This window comes from Coenobita brevimanus, chromosome 103, assembly GCF_032717465.1.
Source record: "Coenobita brevimanus isolate Jiangsu-jjx chromosome 103, ASM3271746v2, whole genome shotgun sequence".
Classification (NCBI taxonomy): Eukaryota; Metazoa; Arthropoda; class Malacostraca; order Decapoda; family Coenobitidae; genus Coenobita; species Coenobita brevimanus.
The window spans coordinates 36,906,499-36,928,964 of record NC_137056.1 but is presented as its reverse complement, the minus strand read 5'-3'; the positions used below and the strand labels follow the sequence as shown (position 1 = coordinate 36,928,964).

General features: G+C 39.5%; 1 protein-coding gene across 2 annotated transcripts in view; it reads left to right on the top strand.

Moving 5' to 3' along the window:
- Hex-A (Hexokinase A) overlaps positions 1 to 4,917 on the top strand; it is a 69,954-nt gene extending 65,037 nt beyond the window's left edge. For both annotated transcript variants that reach the window (XM_080284917.1, XM_080284916.1), the window contains one exon: positions 3,622 to 4,917. In XM_080284917.1, coding sequence (XP_080141043.1) covers positions 3,622 to 3,720 — 99 coding nt within the window. In that variant the 3' untranslated portion in view covers positions 3,721 to 4,917. The remainder of the gene's footprint in view (positions 1 to 3,621) is intronic.
- Positions 4,918 to 22,466: the final 17,549 nt, after the last annotated feature.

Genomic DNA, 22,466 nt, shown 5'->3' with positions numbered 1-22,466 from the left:
GAATAGGGAAGCTGCCAGAGATCGAGCAGCATGGAGACCCTCCATTAGGTGACTAAGCCGATGCATGCAAACATTTTGGAGCCTTTAAAAATGAAAACAATGTATATATATATATATATATATATATATATATATATATATATATATATATATATAGTGTATACTGTACATACAGTATATATATACATAATACTGCCAGACGCCAGAATCCTGTAAGGGGTGGCCATTTGACTCTGAGTTATTTGTTTTACGGGGAGGGGCACTAACCCTCCACCAACCCACTTGCTGACATGTAGGGAGCACGTATGGTTTTGTTATATGGTTACCACCCAGCGTTGTAAATGGTTTTTTGGCTTACAGGAAACCATTTGGCTTGTCACTCAATATAAAGCCACCTGTAAAATAAAGAAAAGCAATAAGAAGTGACAGGAAAGATGGGAAAAATAGGAAGAGAGGAGGGCAGGCACAGAAAAAGAATTATAAAGGCTAAGGAAGAAGTAGGTAGTACTACATCGTGAGTGGATGATGGTCGCCGCCACCTACCACAACGTATATATATATATATATATATATATATATATATATATATATCTCTCTCTTTTGTAGACAGTATAGTTTATAATTGATACTCTTTAACCTTTTGAGATTCCTTTAACACATTTTGGCGTCATTTCAAATCCAACATCAGAGATTCCGATGATGCATTCTTTCGTCAGTTTAAGATACTTTGGTAAAATATTCACCCTAAATCGTGTTTTTGCGTCATAACAAAGAGACTCAGACATGATGTCGCAGATTGATTGCTCTGTGTGTGGCAGGTACTGCGAAGCTAGTATGACTCATGGTTTTCTTACTTTATTACATAATTCTAGGCAAATATTTTTCTGCAGCAAGGTATAAAATTTTGGAGTTTTGCCCAGCTTCAGCTCATCATTTTGTTTTTTTATTTTGATTTTTTATTTATTTTTTTTAACATACTGCAATAAAATACAACTGTTCAGTTTTACAGTGACACCAAAATCAGCATGCTATCTTTAAAAAATGCATTTACACTGACTGATCAAAGAAAAAGTTCGCGAAGCGAACATGCGCCTGAGAATCATAAAAAATTCTGCATCTTTTTCCTTTTGCTTTACCGCGAAGTAAAATGCAGAAAGAACCATAATCTATATATCATTGTAAATGTAATTTATTCCAGTTTTGCATTGTTTAAACCAGATTTACGGTTTTCACCTAACTTCAGCTCGTCATTTTGACTTTCTATTTTCTTTGTTTTCCTTTTTTGAATATACTACAAGAAAGTACAACTGTTCAGCTTCAAAATAACACAACAGCCCGCATTCTGTCATAAAAAATATATTTACATTGACTGATCAAAGAAAAAGATCGTGAAGCGAATATGCGGCTGAGAATCATAAAAAATTGTGCATCTTTTTCCTTTTGCTTTACAGCATAGTAAACTGCAGAATTTACCATAATCTATATCATTGCAAAGGTAATTTATTGTAGTTTTGTGTGGTTTAAACCAGATTTATATATCTTTATTAGTTTATTTTTTTGCCGAATATTTTTCTTTGGCACAGTATAAAATTGTTGGTTTTCACCTAACTTCATCATTTTGATTTTTGATTTTTTGTTTTCTTTTTTTGAACATACGATAAACTACAACTCTTCAGCTTTAAAATGACACCAAAACCTATCATGAAAACTGTATTTACACAGAGCGATCAAAGAAAAATATTGCAGCACAAAGATGTGAGTCAGCGCGAGAGCGGCTGACTAGCGCAGACACAATCTGCCCAGCCCAGAAACCTGATAGGATTATCAGTTGTAGTTTTTAGGTTCTCTTCTGATGAATTATTCATTTTATTTAAAAATTTTCACTGTTCATTAGAAATTTGTTTTGAAGTAAAAAAATTATGCTTATTTGTAAAAACAGGAAACTGTTCTGAAAAGTCTTCCTACTGTTTTCACAGTTCTGCTTATATTTCATCAACACCTGCTGCCTTCATGTTCTTCAGGCTTATCACAACCTGCTTCACTTGGCCCATTGACACATTATGGGATGCAACATTTCCTTTTGGTGGTAGGCGGAGGCACGCACCATCCACTCACTTGATATAGTGCTGCTCACAGGTGTATACTCTTTCGTCTCCTCCTTCCTTCTTTCCTTCCTTCCTCTTCTGTCTTTCTTTCATTCTGTCCTCGTCCTTCTGCCTACAGGTGACTTTACACTCCCTCTTCTGTCTTTCTTTACATCATTCTTTCCTTTTCCTTCAGCCTATGGGTGACTCTACACTGAGTGACAAGCCAAATGGTTTTGTGTACACCAGGAAACCATTTACTATGCTGGTTGGTAACCATATAACCAAATTATGGCGCCTGTTGGTTTAATGGATAATTATGGCGCTCCAGTCGGATTGAGCTGGTGAAGGTTTATATCCAGGGAGTGGTTGGGGTTTGCTGCTCTTGTAATGCCACATGGGGATGAGTGAGGCTGGTCACTCTCATATATCAGGACCAACTTGCCTAGCCCGAGGCTCCTACGATTCTCATGGGGTGGCGTAGGATTGGATGATGGATGGATGAACGAACATTTCCTTTTTGTGCACCACCAAACCCATTGATGTTGACCATACTACATTCTTCTCATTTCCATTCTTCAGTTTTGCAAAGTAGTTTGACTGTCTTCCTATTACTGTATTTCTTTTAGTTGCATTCTTCCATTTGCTTTCCTTACATTTTTCTTCCTACATTTTTATGATCTTTTCAGATATATTCCTGTTTTCATATGTTTGCATTCAGCTTTTCCATACTTCACTGATTATTTTGTTTTTATGTGCCTCTTTCTCCACTTACAGTTCCTCGTTCATTTATTCAAACAGTCTTGCATCCACTCAGACCACTTTCTCATTTTCTCTTCCAGTGCTATTTCCCCTTTACAATCTCACCCTGTTGTTATCTTATTAGTTGACAACACACACTCAATGAACCTCCATATCCAAACATTTTCATATGCACTTCACAGATTTGCACCTAGTTCATTGGCTTTGCTTCCTCTTCAGTAGTTTGTTCACGTACGGCTACTGCTGCTTTATCATACATTATTCTTTCACCTTTTTCTTCCATACCTCACAACAATACATTTATATAATTAGGTAATCATTTAGAATGTTCTCTTTCCAGTTTCTTTCAGGATTTTTATTAGTTAAGGCATACTTTTTTTTATGGTATGTCCAATATCACCCTTTTTATCAGTTTTATGTGGTATATATACTGTACACAGTTACTTCCACACACTGTAAAGTTGCCATTCTTATAAAGTGTAGCAGTCATTGCAAATACAGGAGTCATTGGGGGGAGTGAACTGGGGGGAGGGCAGTCAAATGGTGGGTGACAGAGCAACTTGGAGGCCTTCTGTCTGTGGCCACCATTTGCGGGATTAGGGTGTCGGGCTATGCTGTAGATAGATAGATAGGCACATTTTTCTGTCCACCATCCAATTCCTTTGTTACCCCATCAGGGGCATTTGAGCTTCAGTCCAGATATTATACATACTGGTATATTATAGTACAGTATAAATACTGTATAATTAATTGCATTCCCCTCTCACCCATGCAGTTTGACCTGATGCTGTCTGAAGATGGGAGTGGTCGTGGAGCTGCCCTTGTAGCTGCCGTAGCCTCCCGATCAGCTTCAATGTCTGCTCATGCCAGATAGGTGGCTCAGGCCTTGTAGGTGCTGGTGTCCAACCTCAGGCCTCTGTCACTTCATATGGCTCCTTCGGTCTGCATGTGCCCATACCAACTGTATGTATGTGGTTAGTTACTGTACAGTATACGTGGTTAATATGTTCTTGGTTAGTTGCTGTATGATGGTAAATTTGCTTTGTGTTGGATGAGTGTGTTTTGTATGTATGGGAAGCCAGTGTATGCATGACTGGCAAGCATAATGAAACTTTCATGCACATGCGGGAGTCAGGTGAGGTCCAGGGCCCAGATGATCTCCAGGTGAGCAACGTCACGTGGCAGCTGATGCTGTGCTGAAGGACAGGTCCAAGCATAATGTGGAGGGTTCTGGTGCTCTCTACTGTGACAGTGTGGCAATACTGATTTATTTCTTGTGTTCAACTGGTTATGTGGAAATATATTTTCATGTTATGTACTATAAATAGTAAATGAATACTAAATATCAGTATACAGGTATGTGATAGCAAAAGCTTATTTTAGTTTGTACTGTATTTAATAAAGTTGTTGATTAGTGTTGATTAATCATGTTATTGTTTCTGGCACAAGTTAAACAAGTTGTTGGCTCGCAATTCGTAGATTAACTACATCACTAGCATCGAAAGTAAGTTCATACATGTCAAGTGGCTTTCAAGCTAGTTGTGCATTGTCAGTGTTAGACCCAGGCTGACTTCAGTGCAGTTGCCACCCAGTAGTTGAAGGCTGATAGAAATATATATATATATATATATATATATATATATATATATATATATGTACAGTGTAATTGTGATATAGGATAATGCTTTATGGATAACTCAGATTACATCACGTATATCTTTTTTATAAAAATTATTTACATATTCACCCACATAAAATAGGTATCCATTTCATATTGTGACAAATACAAAAGTGATATTTTACAAAAATATTAGGTAACCCATTGTACTTTTGCTTTCATTGATTTTAGTCTTGTTTTGTATAACTTCTATGCAGTACAAGCTCTAAGAAGTTGCCTACTATACACTGTTATTTTAGGTTGAAACTATTATAATTTCACCTTTTCAAATATGACATTCAGGTAGCTCAAACCGGTTTATAAAGTGATTTTTGTTTTTTCACTACAAGACCATGTAATGACTATATATATATATATATATATATATATATATATATATATATATATATATATATATTGTAAAGCATAAACTTAACTGTACAGGTTATTCATAGCTCTTCTTTAACAAACAGTATACTGAATAAAATATTTCAGATTAATTTCACCTGCAAAGACACCATTATTATAACTGAACACTTCTTGTACTAAATTTGATGGGGAAACTTCAGTACAGTATTACTAAGGTTGTTTTGGTGGCCCATGGCTCATTAGGATGTGAACATGGTGGACTGCAGGCAGAAGTTGCCCATCTCCTGCAGTTCACCAGCCTCATTTTAGGGGATATAGAGGGATATAAGCTGCATTTCTGTAACTGAACAGTGAGGCAGTCTAGTTGTATCAGTGCCACCACAGGAAGGCATCCCCCTCCAGTACCTTTTAGTAAGCTTAATAAACGACAGCAACAGTCATATGTAATCAGAAGATGTATTTTGCTCATGAATTAAGTCAGTGTGTACAAGTTTATCTGTCCAAATGTTGGTGGGTATGATGAAGCAATGACCAAAGGTTTAAAAAAGGGTACTGATTCTAAACAGCTATGTGATCTGCATTTTTATCTCTGCATTTTTATCTTCTGTTGTGACCATGGTCTTATGTAATGTTCAACACTGAAGACTGTCATTAAACTTATTATGCTTCTTAACTCTGTGTGTATGTATATATATATATATATATATATATATATATATATATATGATAGATAGATAGATAGATTTTTTTTTTTCAATTCGGTAAGTTAAAGACATTATGAACAGATTTCACAGTATTGTAACAGCTGTCATTTAATCAAAGGAATGTTGAGGATAAAATTAGGCCTAGTTTAGCAGAAATGAACTTAGTGTGCATATTATATATATATATATATATATATATATATATATATATATATATATATATATATATATATATATTGGTATATGACACAAGGGGTGCTGTGGTTGAACCAGTGTCGCATACTGTAATGTATGTTTGCACCCAGTCGGCTTGCGTGGGCCGATTACACTTGGTTCACAGACTACACACACACATCCAAAGCCACTCCAACACAACAATTACACTTACAAGCACTTCATACCCTACATACAGTCTCTACCAGACAGCCTAAGCCACTTGGTAGAGATACATTGGCTGTATCGTCCCCACTTCGGTCGGGATAGGCCGGTCCTGCAGTGGACAATCAAACGGCTAATAATATATATATATATATATATATATATATATATATATGATATGGACAGTAATAGTATGTATATACATATTTACATATATACAGATTATGATTAAAAATAGTCCTGTTTGTCTTTGGTTATGTGCCATAAACTGAGAAGACTGCTAATTAAGAAACAACATAGCTACTTTTACTCCAGATCTCAGACACAAATTTACATTTCAGTTTGAGCGTGCGGAGGCGCACAAGCACACACACGCACGCACACACACTTTTAATTTAATCTGACATTTGAAAAATATATGGAAAAGATATAGGTCCAGTGCAGTGCTTCTGACTTTCCAATATTATTTGCTTTCTAAAGAATCCCTGTGCTTCTTGTCTTTTTGTAGAAGTTGCTTGTGTATTTCAGACAAGTAAGGCTTCCAGCTTGAAGTTTCCATGTTGCTGAATCTCAGAGCATATTTTAGTATGTTCATTGTTTTCATTCATAGTCACCCATTTGTAGTCTTGTTCACCAATTTCATTAATCAGCTTTAATTTTTACATGACAAGGAAAAAATATGTACTCTGTAAGGGAAGGGAGGGGAGGTTGCTACTTGTTTTGTTACAAAAGTTTTAATGGAAATGCATAAAATAGTGGGAGAGTTGAAATCATATATCTGTCATTATTTTAAAAGTATGGGTATTTGATGGAAACTAGTTATACTCACAGTCCTGTAAGCAGTTATTTCTTTGGGTATTAGAATTCAGTACTAAATTTTCAATACTGGTATATTATTAATTATAGTGGCACAATTTTCAAATCTGTGTAATGTGTACATAGGGTATCTGTGAACAAAATTTATGTAACATAATTTATAATGAGTTAAGTTTTTGTAGACCAAAAGTGAGTATGAAATATATATATATAAACAAAATCATTAATGATTTTTATTATCTTTCATATACTGTTCAGATGCAGTGAATTCAACAGAACAGTCTGTGAACACAGAGTTGGTTGACTGGTTAATACACCTTTAATACTTTTACATTTGGACCTAGTATAGTTACCCATTAAGAAAAAAAAAAGAAAAAAAGAAACAGCTGAGCAGTATGAAATTTTTACTACTGAAAGACAGAACGCTCAGCTGATATTTTACTTTTCAATGGATGTTCAATATAGAGCAATACAGTATTCTGCACTGCTGACACAGTGTATCATGACCTATCTGAAAAATTGCATATTCTGAAGGTACGATGGTTAGTTGTGAGTAGTGCTTACCTACCATGGGGTTAACTGATCTGCTATTTGTACACCATGTAATCTGGTACTGTACTACCTTGTCACAGTCAGACTATAGGCAACTAAACTGACAACCCCACTGGTTTTTGTCCAGTGAGAAGGGTGGCTAGACACCTAGCAGGACAAAAACAAGACCTGTCAAAGAGCATATGAGATTCCAAGAAAACAGCCATCCATCAGGGTAAATGGAGCTCATTTGCTTTTGTCAGCAGTCTACCTAGGAGAAGGAAAGCTCTGAATGCAAACCAAGGGTTCTCTGGTATGAGCAGTGTCCCCTACCTTCCCCAAGTATTTAAAATCACTAAAAAAATGAGAAAAAATTCAATACAGCCACTTAGGGCCCAGAAATTGCCCAGGACTGTAACTGAATGGGTAAGTTCATATAGCCAAGTAGAATGTGAGAGCCTTGAATGATAAGGGTAAGAGGATAGAAGTGGTATATATGTTTAATTCATGGCGTGCGACTTACCCCACACAAGTCAACTCTGGGAGTATGTGACCTACTTCATATGTGGGATTTTTAACAATGCACCAAAAAGTTTCTTGTGGAAGCATCACACACTTTTTATGGAATATTAGGCTTGCTATCATCTCTCATCTCCATCCCCTACACTGAGCCCAGAAACAAAGTAACAGTAGCTACCATATGTAAAATTCATACACTTCCTGATTAACTCAAATGTGTCTACAAAAAAAAAGAAAATAAAAAAATGAAAAAATTGAATGCAAGGCCAACAGAGGCTAAGGGAAGAGAGGGAAAGATAAAAACAAATTACCCATTGCAGCTGGCATTAACAAGTGTTCCCACTGGATTGGAAAATATCAACAGTGCTGGTGTTCCTACAAGCCGTGGATGTGACCCCACCCTTTGTTTATCTTACAGGGCCATAACCCTTTTATCTTGCATGGGGAAACTGATGGAGATGATGGCCACAACTTCTCTCTCATGGTGGCTAGAGTCAAGATTCCCTCTTTTGAAGAACAGTGTGGGTTCAGGCCATGCATGGGCACCTTGGGCATCTTGTGCCAACTAGAATATCTAATTCATAAAACAAACAATTGGGAACTATTCATGCTTGCCTTATTCATCGGCCTGCCATGTGACTGCTCCTAGTCTAGGTGTTCTCTTCAAGCTCTCCCGCCTAGGGGTCTGTGGCTCACATGGCAAAGATATGTTGTACAGCATCTGTTTGTGAGGCTGTATCAGATCCACATCTTATCCTCCAGGGGATGCCTGAGAAGTCAGTCCTCAGCCCACTCCTGTTCAATAACTTGATGCCTGATCTGCCTCATTTTGCTGATGTTACCCTCCTGATGTATGCCGATGATGTTACCATCATTAGTCAGTCTATCTCCTATGTGGAAGTCCAACGTCCTTCAGTTAGCTAATTCCCAGCTCTGAGGAAAAGGTTCTGTATGTGAAACTTGATAATCAGTGTCCCTAAGAATGCCCTGATATATTTCACCCTGCATCATCCTGCCTTCCATCCTGAGATAAAGATTGGCTCAGACACAGTACCTGTTGTCCACAGAAATGTATTTCTTGTATTGCATCCAGATGGGCCAATTCTCATCTGATCCCACCACACTGGTTACCTATGGACCACGTGTGCTGAGACTTGACATTGTGAAAAATACTGCAGGGTCAGTTGTGACCTTCTGGCATATTACCATGCTTCCATCCTTGGCAAGCTCAACTGTAGGTACTCTGTCTATGGTTCATCATATGCCACCCAGCTCCGGAAACTAGACCTTACCCAAGATGCAACCCAATCAAATGCGACAAGTGTTTTTTCCTCACCGACAGTGTCCCTGTAGGTGGAGTGTGGAGTACCACTATACCTCCCACTCTTCAACAGCCAGCAATTTTCTCACTATCCTTTATCAGCACTCTATGCCAGCACATGAATCCTCCCCCCTAATCCATCTTGGTTCATCAAGTCATAGTAACCTCTATTGGTCAGAGGTCTCTGGATGTACCATACATTGTCACCATCCCCTCCTCATTGCCTGCCATTGAGCTCTAACCCTCCTGTTCCCTCATGGGAAGATCTCTCCTCTCAGGTCACCCTCTGCCTCAAGGAGACGTTCCACAAATCCAGCAACAAGCATCTAGCCTCTTGACTCACAAGAACTGATGAACATCACCTAAGTGGGATTCTTTGCAGTGTTCACAGATGACTCTCACAGCATAGCACCTTCAGCTTCAGCAGCTGTGATATTTCTTAAGCATCTCTCTGCCAAACCTAGCAGCTGGATGCTCTCCATGATACCATCTCAGCTGAACTCACTGCTGTCCTCAAGGCCTTGGAGTACCTCAGCACTTGTTTCCACCTCCAGACGGCATTTGATCTAAAATATTCAAGCCCTGCTCAGGTGTCTCATCCAAGGAGGCTGGGTGGTCGGTCTGCCTTCGGTGGATCCCATCACATGTGGAGATACAAGGTAGTGAGACTGTTGATGCAGCAGCACAAATGGCCCTGTCCTCATCATCCCTGGAGACCTTACCTCTCACGGAGGTCACATACCATCGACTCTTAGCTACTGCTTGCCAGATGTCCTGGGATGCAGACCTCAGGACTGACTTCCTAACCATTACGTTGGAGTCATATTGACTGGACTCTTCTCACCCTTGGGCTCATGCTACCTCCTGTGTCCTGGAAGTGAAACTCACCTTCCTACATATCAGACACACAGGCCTGGCGTCTAATCTTCACTGTCTGTAGCTGATCCCAGGCCCATACTGTCAGTGGTGCAGAGTCCAGGAGAAGACTGGCCCACTTCTTGCTGCACTGTCCATGGTTCTGCTCATAGAGTACTCTATTACAGGGTCATCTGGCAGCCCTTGGGATCACTAACTTCTTACTTACAACTCTCCTTGGTGATGTGGGGTTGAGTCAGCACTAGGTCATTTTGTTATATGCATCTATTGTGTGTTCCTAAGAAGATCTGGGAAACTGCACTGCATCTTGCTGATACATTCTCTTCATAAGCCTTAGGGAGTTCATATACAGACTTTATAGTCAGCACTGCCCTTAACATAATACCAAGACCAAGTGATTGATCAAAAGTAGCACACCATACAGGCAATCTCCAACTTACGAATATAATTGGTTCTCTTAAAGGTCTTTCATAAGTTGTTTTTTTGCAGGTCCATCTCTCATTCCTATTCTTTCTTTCTCTCTCTCTCTCTCTCCAACCCAACCCTAATCCCATAATTACTAAGGACACAAAGTTCTTTTTCTCTACCCCATCTCCTTTATACTCCACACCTACTTCTGTGCTATCCTCTCTCTCTCTCCTTCCTTTCCAACCCAACCCTAATCCCAAAATTACCGAGGTCACAAAAGTTCTTTCCTTCTACCTCATTGCCTTTCTACACCATACCTACTTCTGTGCTATCTTCTCTCTCTCTTTCTCTCCTCTCCAACCCAACCCTAATCCCATAATTACTAAGGTCACAAAGTTATATCCCTTTACCCCATTGTCTTTCTACACCATTCCTACTTCTGTGCTATCCTCTCTCTCTCTCTCTGTCCAACCCAACCCTAACCCCATAATTATGAGGTTACAAAGTTCTTTCCCTCTATCCAATCACCTTTCTACTCCATACCCACTTCTGTGCTATCCTCTCTCTCTCTCCCAGATTAAAGCCCATTATTGTCTCCACTCCTCCACTTATCCCCTACACTTTCCTGAATTGCAATTATCACCTCACCTCCTTGTTAGTGTCTTCACCTGACCCCATCTTTCCTTGCTATGACTGACCCCCCCCCCCCACGCACAATTTTTTTCGTATCTGCGGCTTCTCATAAGTCGATCCTTCATAAGTAGGGCTCTGATTGTATTCAATTTGTCTTCTTGGACTACCTAGCAACTTACGCTTTGACAGATGTGAATCCCTCTCATAAAGTTCCTGGTTTTCTGTCATATGAGAAATTTCCAGTCACAATAACTCTGTAACTATGGTGAGTTGAGTAAAAAATATTTCATGGGTAGCCAAGACAATGATGTACATATGAGTCATTTTGCAATGCTCAGTAAATTTGCAATACTGCTGCACTGCTGAAGTGGTTTTGGAACTCCCCCGCCACCAGTGGTGGGCAGCGCAAATGAAGAAGGACCTTGCACAAGCGCAAAGCGCAATCCACAAGAGCAAATAAGCAATCTGACAAATATTTAGCTTGCGCAATGTCGCAAAGCGCAAGCGCAAACCATTTGCATATATTTTTGGGAATCATTGAAAAATATTGAGATATTTAAATAAAACAGCATAACTACTTACTTACTTTTATTTATTATTATTATTTTCTATTATTTGTAATTTGCGCATGTGCGCAATCTAATATTTAGCTTGTGCAATGTCGCAAAGCGCTAGCGCAAATCATTTGCATATATTTGTGGGAGTTACTGTAAAATATATATTGGTATAATTAAATAAATTACTAAATTAGCAACCTGCCCACCACCCACGGTGACTGAGGTACAGTAGGTCATTGTCCGGGAAAAACAGCCTATATTTACCAAGGCATTGGCAAAGATCACGTGATTACTGTATCATCAACTCTCTCTCTCTCTCTCTCTCTCTCTCTCTCTCTCCGACAGAGGAGGGAGGGAATGGAGAATAAGTGAGAGAGGAGGGAAGAAATGGAGAATAAGAGAGAGAAGAGGGACGAAGTTTATGCCTTATCTCCTCACTCAAAGGGATGCTCCTTTGCCATTCCCGTATTTATTCTCTCTCTCTCTCTCTCTCAAAATAAAGCTCTTTATCTCTCTCTCTCTCTCTCTCTTGTCTTGTCAAGACAATTTATTTAATAATTCAATATAGATATACAATAGCATATGTAATTCGTTACAAAAAATAAAAAATCATGAAAACAGAGTATTTAAATCAAATATCCACAGCCTAATAAATTATTAGGCTGTGGATATTTGATTTAAATAATATGTTTTAATGGTTTTTGTAAGGAATTGCATATGCTAATCTTAATAAATAATGTATATTTATTATTATTTACTAATAATAATAATTTAAAAAATGTTAAAAATACATTAACTCTGTTGAAGCATATTAAGAAATGCTACTACCCTCTTCCCTCCAGCCTCCCCCCACCAGCACCAACCCATCCTCGCGACCAGCCCCAGCCTCCCCCATCCATTGTCCAGCCAAGCGGGAAGCTCCCAAGACCACGTGTCCCCTGGAAGACCACGTGTCCCTAGGACTGCGCAGTGCGCAATTCACAGGGCAGGTGCACGAGGCAAGTGCGCAAGCGCAAATTTAATTGTGCAACCGCAACTAAGTTTGCGCTTGCACACATGTAAGGCAGGTGCACAAGCGCAAAATTGCGTATGGTCTCGTTCAATGCGCAATGCACAAACAATATCACCGGAGTGCAAGGGTGCGCAATTGTGCTTTGCGTAAGTGTTTGCGCACCTGCCCAGCTTGCCCTTGGGTTTGTAGTGATAGTTATGCCATGAAGGCACTGTGTGAAACTAAGATGAAAGGGCGTGAAGTTTATGAATGGGAGGGTGTGAAATGTGTGAAGTTGGGTATGAATGCATGTGGAAGATGCAAAGTAAGAATTCCATTGCTGACAAGTGATGAGTGTCAGAACGGAATGAAAGATTATAAACATGTCAGCCTGAGATGCATATATGTCAAGTTCCAGTGCAGAAGAGTAAAAGGGGCAGTGTTTGTAGTGAATGTACCATGTGATGACAGGAGTGAGTCATTAAATGATAAGCTCTGGGATCAGCTGCATGAAGTGATAGGACAGATGCTCATGAGATACTGAGTGTTTGTGATGGACACTCTGAATGGGAGAGATGGCATTGGTCTGGTGGATGTAATGAGTTGGAATACCAGGGAAGACTGATAACGGAAGATGACTGAAAAGCATGTGTCAAGAGTGAAGCTTATGCATCTGTAACTCATATTTTAAGCATAAAGATGCTCAAAAACATTCTTGGTACAGAGGGAACAGAAACAGTGCTGAAAACATCCTGACTGATTATGTATTCGTGGAAAGAATTATGGATATGAGAGCAATGAGAGGACAATACAGAGAAGTCTATTGGATCATATTCTTGTGGTATGGAAAGTTAAGCTTACAGGAGTGAGATGGATAAAGAGAGAGAGAGATGGACAGTCAGGGCAAAAGAATGAAAGCTGAGAGACAAAGAAGAGGCTCATAAAAACCAGGCTAAGTTACTAGAGGAGTTAGATGCAATGAATTTGGAGCAAATGGATATGGACAACTTGTGGAATACATACAGAAATGCCAATGCTGTGTGGTGTTGTAAAGTCAGCAAATAAGAAGAAAGGTATAGCTTGGTGGGATAAAGGGGTTGAAAGAGCAGTGGAGGAAAAGAGGAAAAAAACGGCTGAAGTGGATTTTTTTTTTTTTTTTTTTTTTTAAATGCGAGGAAGAAGGAACAAAAGGCCATGAGCCTGCAATAACAGTTCCCTCCAAGAGACAAACAAAATACAAGAGAGAGCCAAATTCAAGATCCATTCATTTCAAGATGCCTGGACACACTGCGTTTGAAAGACTGGAGATCATAGGCAGCAGGAAATACAGACAGAGGGAGACAGTTCCAGGAAAGTGACTCAAATGAGAGACAAAAGAGTACATTGAGAGTCAAAGGCATGCTAAGTGGCTAGTAAGCAGGAAAAAGAATAAGGTAAATGAGGGCCTTGAAAGAAATAAAACATCCAAATCACTCTGAAAATAAGAAATTGATCTGGAAAGAGGTGCAAAAATGTAGAAGTGGACTGAAGTGTGAAAGTGTGAGGGATAAAAGTGAAAGAATACATCCCAGTGGAAGTGAAGTGAGGAGCAGATGAAATGAGTAATTTGAAAGGTTGATGAATTAGAATAGTGAGAGCAGAGCAGTCGTATACAGTGACTTTGGTGGAGTGCAGAAAATGCATGTATTGCCATGAAATGTAACACTAGCAGAAGTGAAGAAAGCTGTGAAACAGCTGAAGAATGGGAAAGCAGCAGGAGCTGATGAGGTGTAAGCAAAGATAATTACGTGTTGTGAAGCATGTGGAATGAAGTGTTTTTTTTTAAAGACATGTAAGAAGGCACAGAAGGGTGAAACTATACCAGAAAAGTGTGAAAAAGCAGTGATTTTACCCCTGCACAATAATACAGGTGAGCAAAGAGAGATCAATATTATCAGAGCATACATCTCTTGAGTCTTGTAGGGAAAGGTATATGGAAGAAATTATACAGAAAGTAAGGAATATATCAGTGTCCCTGGTGAGTGACAAACAGGGTGGTTTGACAAGTGGTGAAATGGTGAAAGTGTTGATCAAATATATGCAATGAGACAGATAGTGAAAAAGGTTTGTGAGGACCATAAGGTATTTATGGCATTTAGGGTAATTAATATGAACGCATACAACACGGTAAATAGGGAAGGTTTATGGAAGGCTATGCGTATGTATGGTGCAGATGGTATGCTGCTGAATAGTGTTAAGAGCTTTACGATGGTAGTGAAGCATGCATAAGGGCTGGGCGACATCTAAGTGAATGTTCAAGATCAGCGTTAGCGTTAGACAAGGCCGTGGAATGTCCCCATGGTTGTTCAATATATATATATGTGAATGGTGTTATGAAAGAGGCAAAGACACGAGTAATGGAGAGAAGGATGGCATTCATAACGAACAGTGGAAATGGTGTATCTCAAATCTGATGAATGCAAATAATGCAAGGCTGCTGCAGACTGTAACATCGGTTGAACAGGATGGTACTCTCAAGGTGGATGGGCAACTGGTGATGGAGAGTTGGAGGTTCTGTCATCAGACTTTGGGACTGGCATCTGAACATCCCCACTGCTGAACTTTTTCAATGTTTCAATAACACAGAGAGTCAGTCAACATACTCTCCTATATTTTTCCTCCTCTAACTGTCAACACCAAACTACATACACATTACACTCCACACTTCCTATTCTAAATTCAGCAAAAATGGCACCTAAACACCCAGCCTTGGACTCCTGGGAGGGGGAGACATAAAAGCCCCCATCATCCGCCACTCTCCTGGTGACGACCAAGTGAGATGCACGGAACCATTATGTGACTGACTCTTTACTCATTTCTGCAATATTCATGGCATTTCCTCTAATTTTCTCTCTGTTGAACACTACCTCTCCCCCTCTAAACCTCACCTTCTCTTCCTCACTGAGACTCAGCTGTATGAGGCAACTGATGGCAAACCTTTTATCTACTTTCTCTATACTCACTTCAAAGTCAACGGTGGCTGTTGTGTATATGTATGCAACAACATACCTTGCTCTTGTGTTCCTGAAATTGAATCTTCTGAATTCTCTACTATCTGGCTTCAGCTATCCTGTCAGTCTCTGACTCAATAAATTTGTGATGTGTACTTATCCACTACCAACTATGAAAAATCCATTTATCGTCTTACTTCTATTTGGAACACATCTTGTCAATTTCTTTTCTCTGAAATTTCCACTCTAAGTGATTTCAATGTTCACCACCACCTTTGGCTCTCCTCTCCATTCACTGATCCACTTGGTGAACAAGCCTACATCTTTTCTATCCTTAATGTCCTACAGCAGCTTGTACAGCACCCTATCTGCATCTCTGACTGCTCTGGAGAGCGTTCAAACATACTTGACCTCTTTCATACAACTAATCTTTCTGCACATGGGACCCTGTTAATCTTTTCTCTCCACTGGGCTCCTCCAGTCACAACCATATCACCTTAACCTATCGCTCCAGTAAGGTCTGTGAACCCTCTCAAGAAGTGACGGCTGTGGCATTTTAGAGCTGCTGATTGGGAGGCCCTCAGGCAGTACTACTTTCACTTTCCCTGGAATGATCACTGCTTTCATGGCCAAAAACCATCTGAGTGTGCCTCGCGCATTACAGAGGTTACTCTCTGGGGCACGGAAACATACATTCCTTTCTCTTATCTTGTGACCAATGCAAACAAACTTGGCTTGATCATGCTTGTTCTAATGCTGTCCACACAAGAAGGCCTACAGATGGTACCGGATCCAACTCACCCCTGCATCTCATCTCTGTTATATCTCTGTCCAGATTCTTGCAAAGTCAGTTCTCCACTCCAAGAATATTTTCATTCATACTAAATGCTCTGAACTCTGATTCAAAGTCTTTCATGCTCTTGTTGGCATCTTGCCAAAAATCTTTCTAACAACTTTACTTCATCCTCCTTCCTTCCTCTTTTCCATTCTGATAGTTCCTTAGCTGTTTCTTCTACTTAAAAGGCAGAACCCTATGCTCCAACTTCCTCCTTCTAATCCACCTTTTATGATTCCGGTGCTATTCCTCCACCACTAACCCCTCCTCTCTGACTTCCTCATGACTTCAGATTAAAATTTCTTCAGTTTATGTACCAGTACTTTCTGCCTTCATTGGCCTCAGTCCTAACAAGGCTTATGGGCTTGATGGAGACCCTCCTGTTGTCCTCAAGAACTGTGCTTTTGCACTTACACCTTGTCTGGGTAAACACTTCTGCCTTTGTCTGTCGACCTATACCTTTCCCTCTTGCTGAAAATTTGGTCTCATGATGCCTGTCATAAAGAAGGGTGACCAATCCTAGCCCTCAAATAACCACCCAGCTGCTTCACATCCTATATTTCTAGTCTTTTAAATCTATTCTTAACCAAGAAAAATTACAGCACCCTTTCTATCACAACCTTCTTTCAGATCGTCAATATGGGTTCTGCCTGGGACCTTCCACCGGCAATCTTCTCACCGTCCTTTAAGTCTCCTGACCATCTTCCTTTTGGTACTTTGGTGAAAAGATTAGTAAGAGAGAGTAAGAAGAGAGTGAATGAGGAATTTGGTAGGAATTTGAGGGTAAAGTGGAGGGACTGTAAGAAAATGTTCTGGAAAGAGGTGAAGAGATTAAGACTGGGTGGCAGTGAAGTTAGTAGGGGAGTGAAAGATAAAAATGGTAGATTACTAGTGGAGAAAAAGTGAGCAGATGGAGAGAACACTTTAAGGAATTGTTGAACACAGAGAATGGAAGTAATGCAAGTATAATACATTCCACAATCCTTGTCTATCCACCCTGTCATATGCTTTCTCCAAATCCATGAAGGCCGCATACAACTTCTTTCCCTTCTCTAGAAACTTTTCCACTAAAGATCTAAGAATGAATATTTGATCTACACAACCTCTTCCCTTCCTCATGCCTCCCTGTTCTTCTCCAACTAATTCCTCTTTATTTCCCTAACTCTGTCAATATGTATCCTTAAGTATGCTACCGTATATTTATCCTGTTACACTAAGAAGACAAATGCCCCTATGTTTACCAAACACTTCTTTTTCCACTTTTCCTTTGTACAAGGGAATAATTATACCTGACTTCCAATCGTCCGGGACTCTACCTTCCTCCCAGGCCAATCTGCAAATCTTCCACATCCATTCTACTACTATCTCTCCCCCATGCTTCAGCATTTCACCATACACTCCTTCAATTCCTGGGGCTTTCCCCAATTTTACTTTCTTCATTGCTTCCACAACTTCTATCCTACTGATTTCTTCCTGTCTTCTCACCTCCCTCCTTCTCCCAGCCATTCCCCAGCCACTTATACTCACATTACTTCCATTCTCTATAAGCTTTGTCATTGTACTTGACATCTCAAAGGCTTTCGATCAAGTCTGGCATAAATCTTTAATTTCCAAAACTGCCCTCTTACAGTTTCTATCCTTCTATCTGTGCTTTTATCTATAACTTCCTTTCTGGTTGTTCTATAGGTGCTGTTGTAGATGGCCACCATTTTTTTCCTAGATATAGCAACAGTGGTGTTCCTCAGGGCTCTGTCCTATCACTAGCTCTCTTCCTTTTATTCATCAATGACCTTCTAAGCTGTACATCTAACCCTATCCACTCATACGCTGATGATTCCACCCTTCACCTTCCCATTCAGTTCCCGCAATAACCATCTCAGTAGTTATTGCAACAAAAGAGGGATGAGGCTATGGCACACCTAATGTCTGACTTGGCTTGTATCTCTAACTGGGGTAAAAGTAATTTTGTTTTAATGCATCAGAGACTCAGTTCTTACACCTATCTACCCAACAAAATCTTCCACAGGAGTACCCACTAATGTTTAATAATATCCAGCTCAATCCTGTATCATCCTTGAACATGCTTGGGGTTTCATTCTCTCGGGACTTATCTTGGAAGGATCATATTACATCTCATGTAAAATCTGCTTCCAAGAGATTAGGTATGCTTAGCTGACTTCATACCTTCTTTATCCCTGCAGATTTGCTGACTTTATACATCAGTTTTATTTGCCCCCGTGTAGAGTACAACTCCCTTGTGTGGGGTGGCTCCTCCCCACATACAGCTCTTCTCAACAGGGTGGAGTCAAAGGCTTTTCGTCTCATTACCTCTCCTCCCCTTACTGGCTCCCTTCAACCTCTGTCTCCTTGCTGCGCTGTTGCATCTTTATCTCTTTTCTGTCACTACGTCAATGGTCACTGCTCCTCTGAACTGTCTGCTTGCATTCCTCCATCTTTACAACAGGTGCGTAGCACTCGTCTAGCAACAAACTCTCATCCCTTTTCTGTCCAACTCTCTAATGCAAGAGTTAATTGTTACTCCCAGTCCTTCATTTGCGCAATGGGTCAACTCTGGAACTGCCTCCCTCTATCTGTATTTCCTATTTCCTATGATCTTCAGTCTTTCAAATGCAGTGTGTCCAGGCACCTCAAAATGAACAGATCTTGAACTTGGCTCTCTTTTGTAGTTTTTTTTTTTTTTCTGGAAGGAATGGTTTGTGGGCTCCTGGCCTTTGGTTCCTTCTTCCTTGCATAAAAAATAAATAAATAAATAAATAAATAAATAAAAACTCTCTGAACAGACCTTGTACAGTCACACCAAAATGTATCGCGCAGGTAAGACACGATGATATCTGAAATGACCATTATAGCTCATGAATTCTCAGTAAGATATATTTGTAACTACTTTGCTATACATATAATATCAATATGGACTAGAAAATGTCATAAACAAGCCATATATTGCATCCTTGAGACAGCAAGTTTATCAGCATGGGGAAAAAATCGTTGTTCAGTTCCCAGTAGCCATCGTCCATGTCTCAAATTGCTTTGCGTCAAGTGTGCACCAATACTTTTTGGTTTGAGTGTACATTTATGACCATTTGCATTTTTTCTTCTTCTTTTTAATCCGTTAACTGCTCTATACAGCCTGGGCTGTTCTGAGTGCGACTGCTCAATACAGCCCTAGCTGCGCAGGTGAATTTTGAATATAGTGTCATGGTGACCAAGGCCGACCCATGCAAGCATGTTTGAGCCTTCAAAATCAAAACCGAAACCGAAACCGAAAAAGAAAATGAAAACCATACACTCCAATATGGAATCAGACACTTCGATGTTCATCCATGGCTTTACCATGGTAAATATTGAGCTAATATTTCGTTACTATATACTTTGGCATGTGTTCTCTCAATTCCTAAGACAAAATTTGGCCTTTGGGAAATTCATTTTTACCCCCATGTCTGCACACCAAGGACACCTCTAAAAAACTGCCATGCACAGTTAACGGGTTAATAGATACACATCTCATACAATCTTGCCAGATAGCATTTCACTGACCCTCTAGTTTTAAAAATGGGTGCATAACTAAGTCCTTCCTACTTAGTTCATCTAATTAATTTCATTACCTGTTAGTAACTTAACTAAATTTCCTTACCTTGCTTTCTCACACTCATTTACCTTATCCATCCACTTTCATCTTGGCTCAACACACCTCACTGCATCTTCATACTTACTCACACAGACCCATGTCATAACCCTAATTAATTAATATCCACTCTTTCTATACAGTCATAATATCTGAGTACAAACACTTTTACCCAATTATCAAAAGATTTCTTTACTACATATTTTCATAAATCACTGCTTCTTATCCCAACCACTCTACACACACCAAATGCACCCTTCAACAAACCATCTATGTGCATCTATATGGTCAGACAGTAGAACTTTTGGGGGAATGGCCAGGAGCACTAGGCAACCCTCTGTTATGCTGCAGGGCCAGCGTAGGTCAACCATACAATACACAACAGCAGCAACTCATTTTCAGGGGGTGCTTGATCAGTCACTCCCACTTTTTATATGTCAAGAAATGTATCTTCAGTATTTTAAGTCTCTCTCAATTACCAAACTAATTTATCCCACTGAATCAATACTTTGACTCTGTGAAATCAATTAAGTGCATTCATTTAGAATCCATCTCGTGTTAAATTGACACCCTACTGAATTAAATGCCGTCCAAAATTGTTTTATTGTCGCTGCTTGAGAGTTTGCTGCCAGAGGTGTTGGTGCATCAACCTCAAGGCCACAGATAGGAACCGAATTCTGGGATTTTCTGAAGCAACTCTTTTTTTTTTAAATATATATAAATGTCTACTGGGCAGAGTCAGGGTTTATCTTTCTGCACAAAAAGAGTTTAGTGCAAATTGGTCCTGCACAAACTGAGAGTCTACTGTACTGAATAATTTCATTTATACTGTAGTTCGCATTAAATGATATACAGCTCCTTGTGGAGTGGTCCTTGACATCGCCCAATGACCCTCCCTTACCAGTAAATGATTCAGAAAATGAGTTAATCTTTACGAGGTTCACACTTCACAGAGATGGTGGATTGCAAGCATCCGTTATTGCAGGTAGAAAGAAATGAGTAAGTCCGCAAGATATAACCCTTTTAAACAAATGGGGAAAACAATACATGTACTACCCAATTCATCAGAAAAAAGTGATACTACTGGAAATAAATACTGTGTAGCACTGTCACATTTTAATGAACTCATGGCATTTCAACTTCATGAAATGAATATATTAACAGTTTTAAAAACGCCTGCAATGGTGATCTCTACATCTAAGGATAACGACAGTATATGTTTCAAAAAGCTGTTCAGGAGTCTAATTTCCTTACATGAGATTATATCTGTTATTTAATATTCTGCATTTGTATCTATAACTGTATCTGCAAATCTCCTTACGAGGTCCATTGAAGGACCAGACCTTATCCTCACAAAAATCATAAGAGCTTGAATTAAGTTAGAATTGACCCTCTCCATGTTGACAAAGTATAAATAACAAAGGAATGTTGTAATGACAGCAGTGTACATGAATGCGTGAGTTAATATTTATGTAGGTCAGAGTCTGGTATGATTTAATAAGAAGTAAGTAGCTATTTGTTTGCATATGAAAAGACATACAGCCTGAACCTATATTAAGCATCAGCCTTGGTTGGGGTCTCCATTGCCCAGGGCACATGCAGACCAGGAAATAAATGCAGTAACCAGTGAATCACCATGGCTCCTGTTTCATATTGTAAAATACTAAAATGGCACAAGAAAGTAATAACACAAGGTCAACTGTCAAGGGACTTTGTGACATCACTTAAAACTGTAGTATGACTGTACAGTTCTACCTTTTAACCCACAAACTGCAATATAAATTCTGGAAAGTTTATATGGTGGAGTGCAACATACACTCCAGCAGTCAGGCTAAAATAATACTGTATTAATAATACATAAATAATAATAAATAAATAATAATAACAATAATAACAGTAATTATAATTAATAATCCATCCATTCATCATCCAATCCTGCATTGCCCCATGAGGAGCACAGGAGCCCAGGGCTAGGCAAGTTGGTCCTGACATTTAAGATGAGAGTGACCAGCCTCACTCATCCCTGAGTGGCATTACATGAGCAATCAACCCCAACCACCCCCTGGATATAAATCTTCACTGGCTCAATCGGATTGGAGAGCAATAATTACCCACTAAACCACCAGGTGCCAAAATTTGGTTATATGGTTACCACCCAGCATAGTAAATGGTTTCCTGGTGTACAGGAAACCATTTGGCTTGTCACTTAGTGTAGAGTCACCCACAGGCAGAAGGAAGAGGAAAGAATGAGGGAAAGAATGACAGAAGAGAGAGTGTAAAGTCACCCGCAGGCAGAAGGACATGGAAAGAATGAAGGAAAGAAAGACAGAAGAGGATGGAAGGAAAGAAGGATGGAGAGGAAAGGATTGACACCTGACAGCAGTACTACATC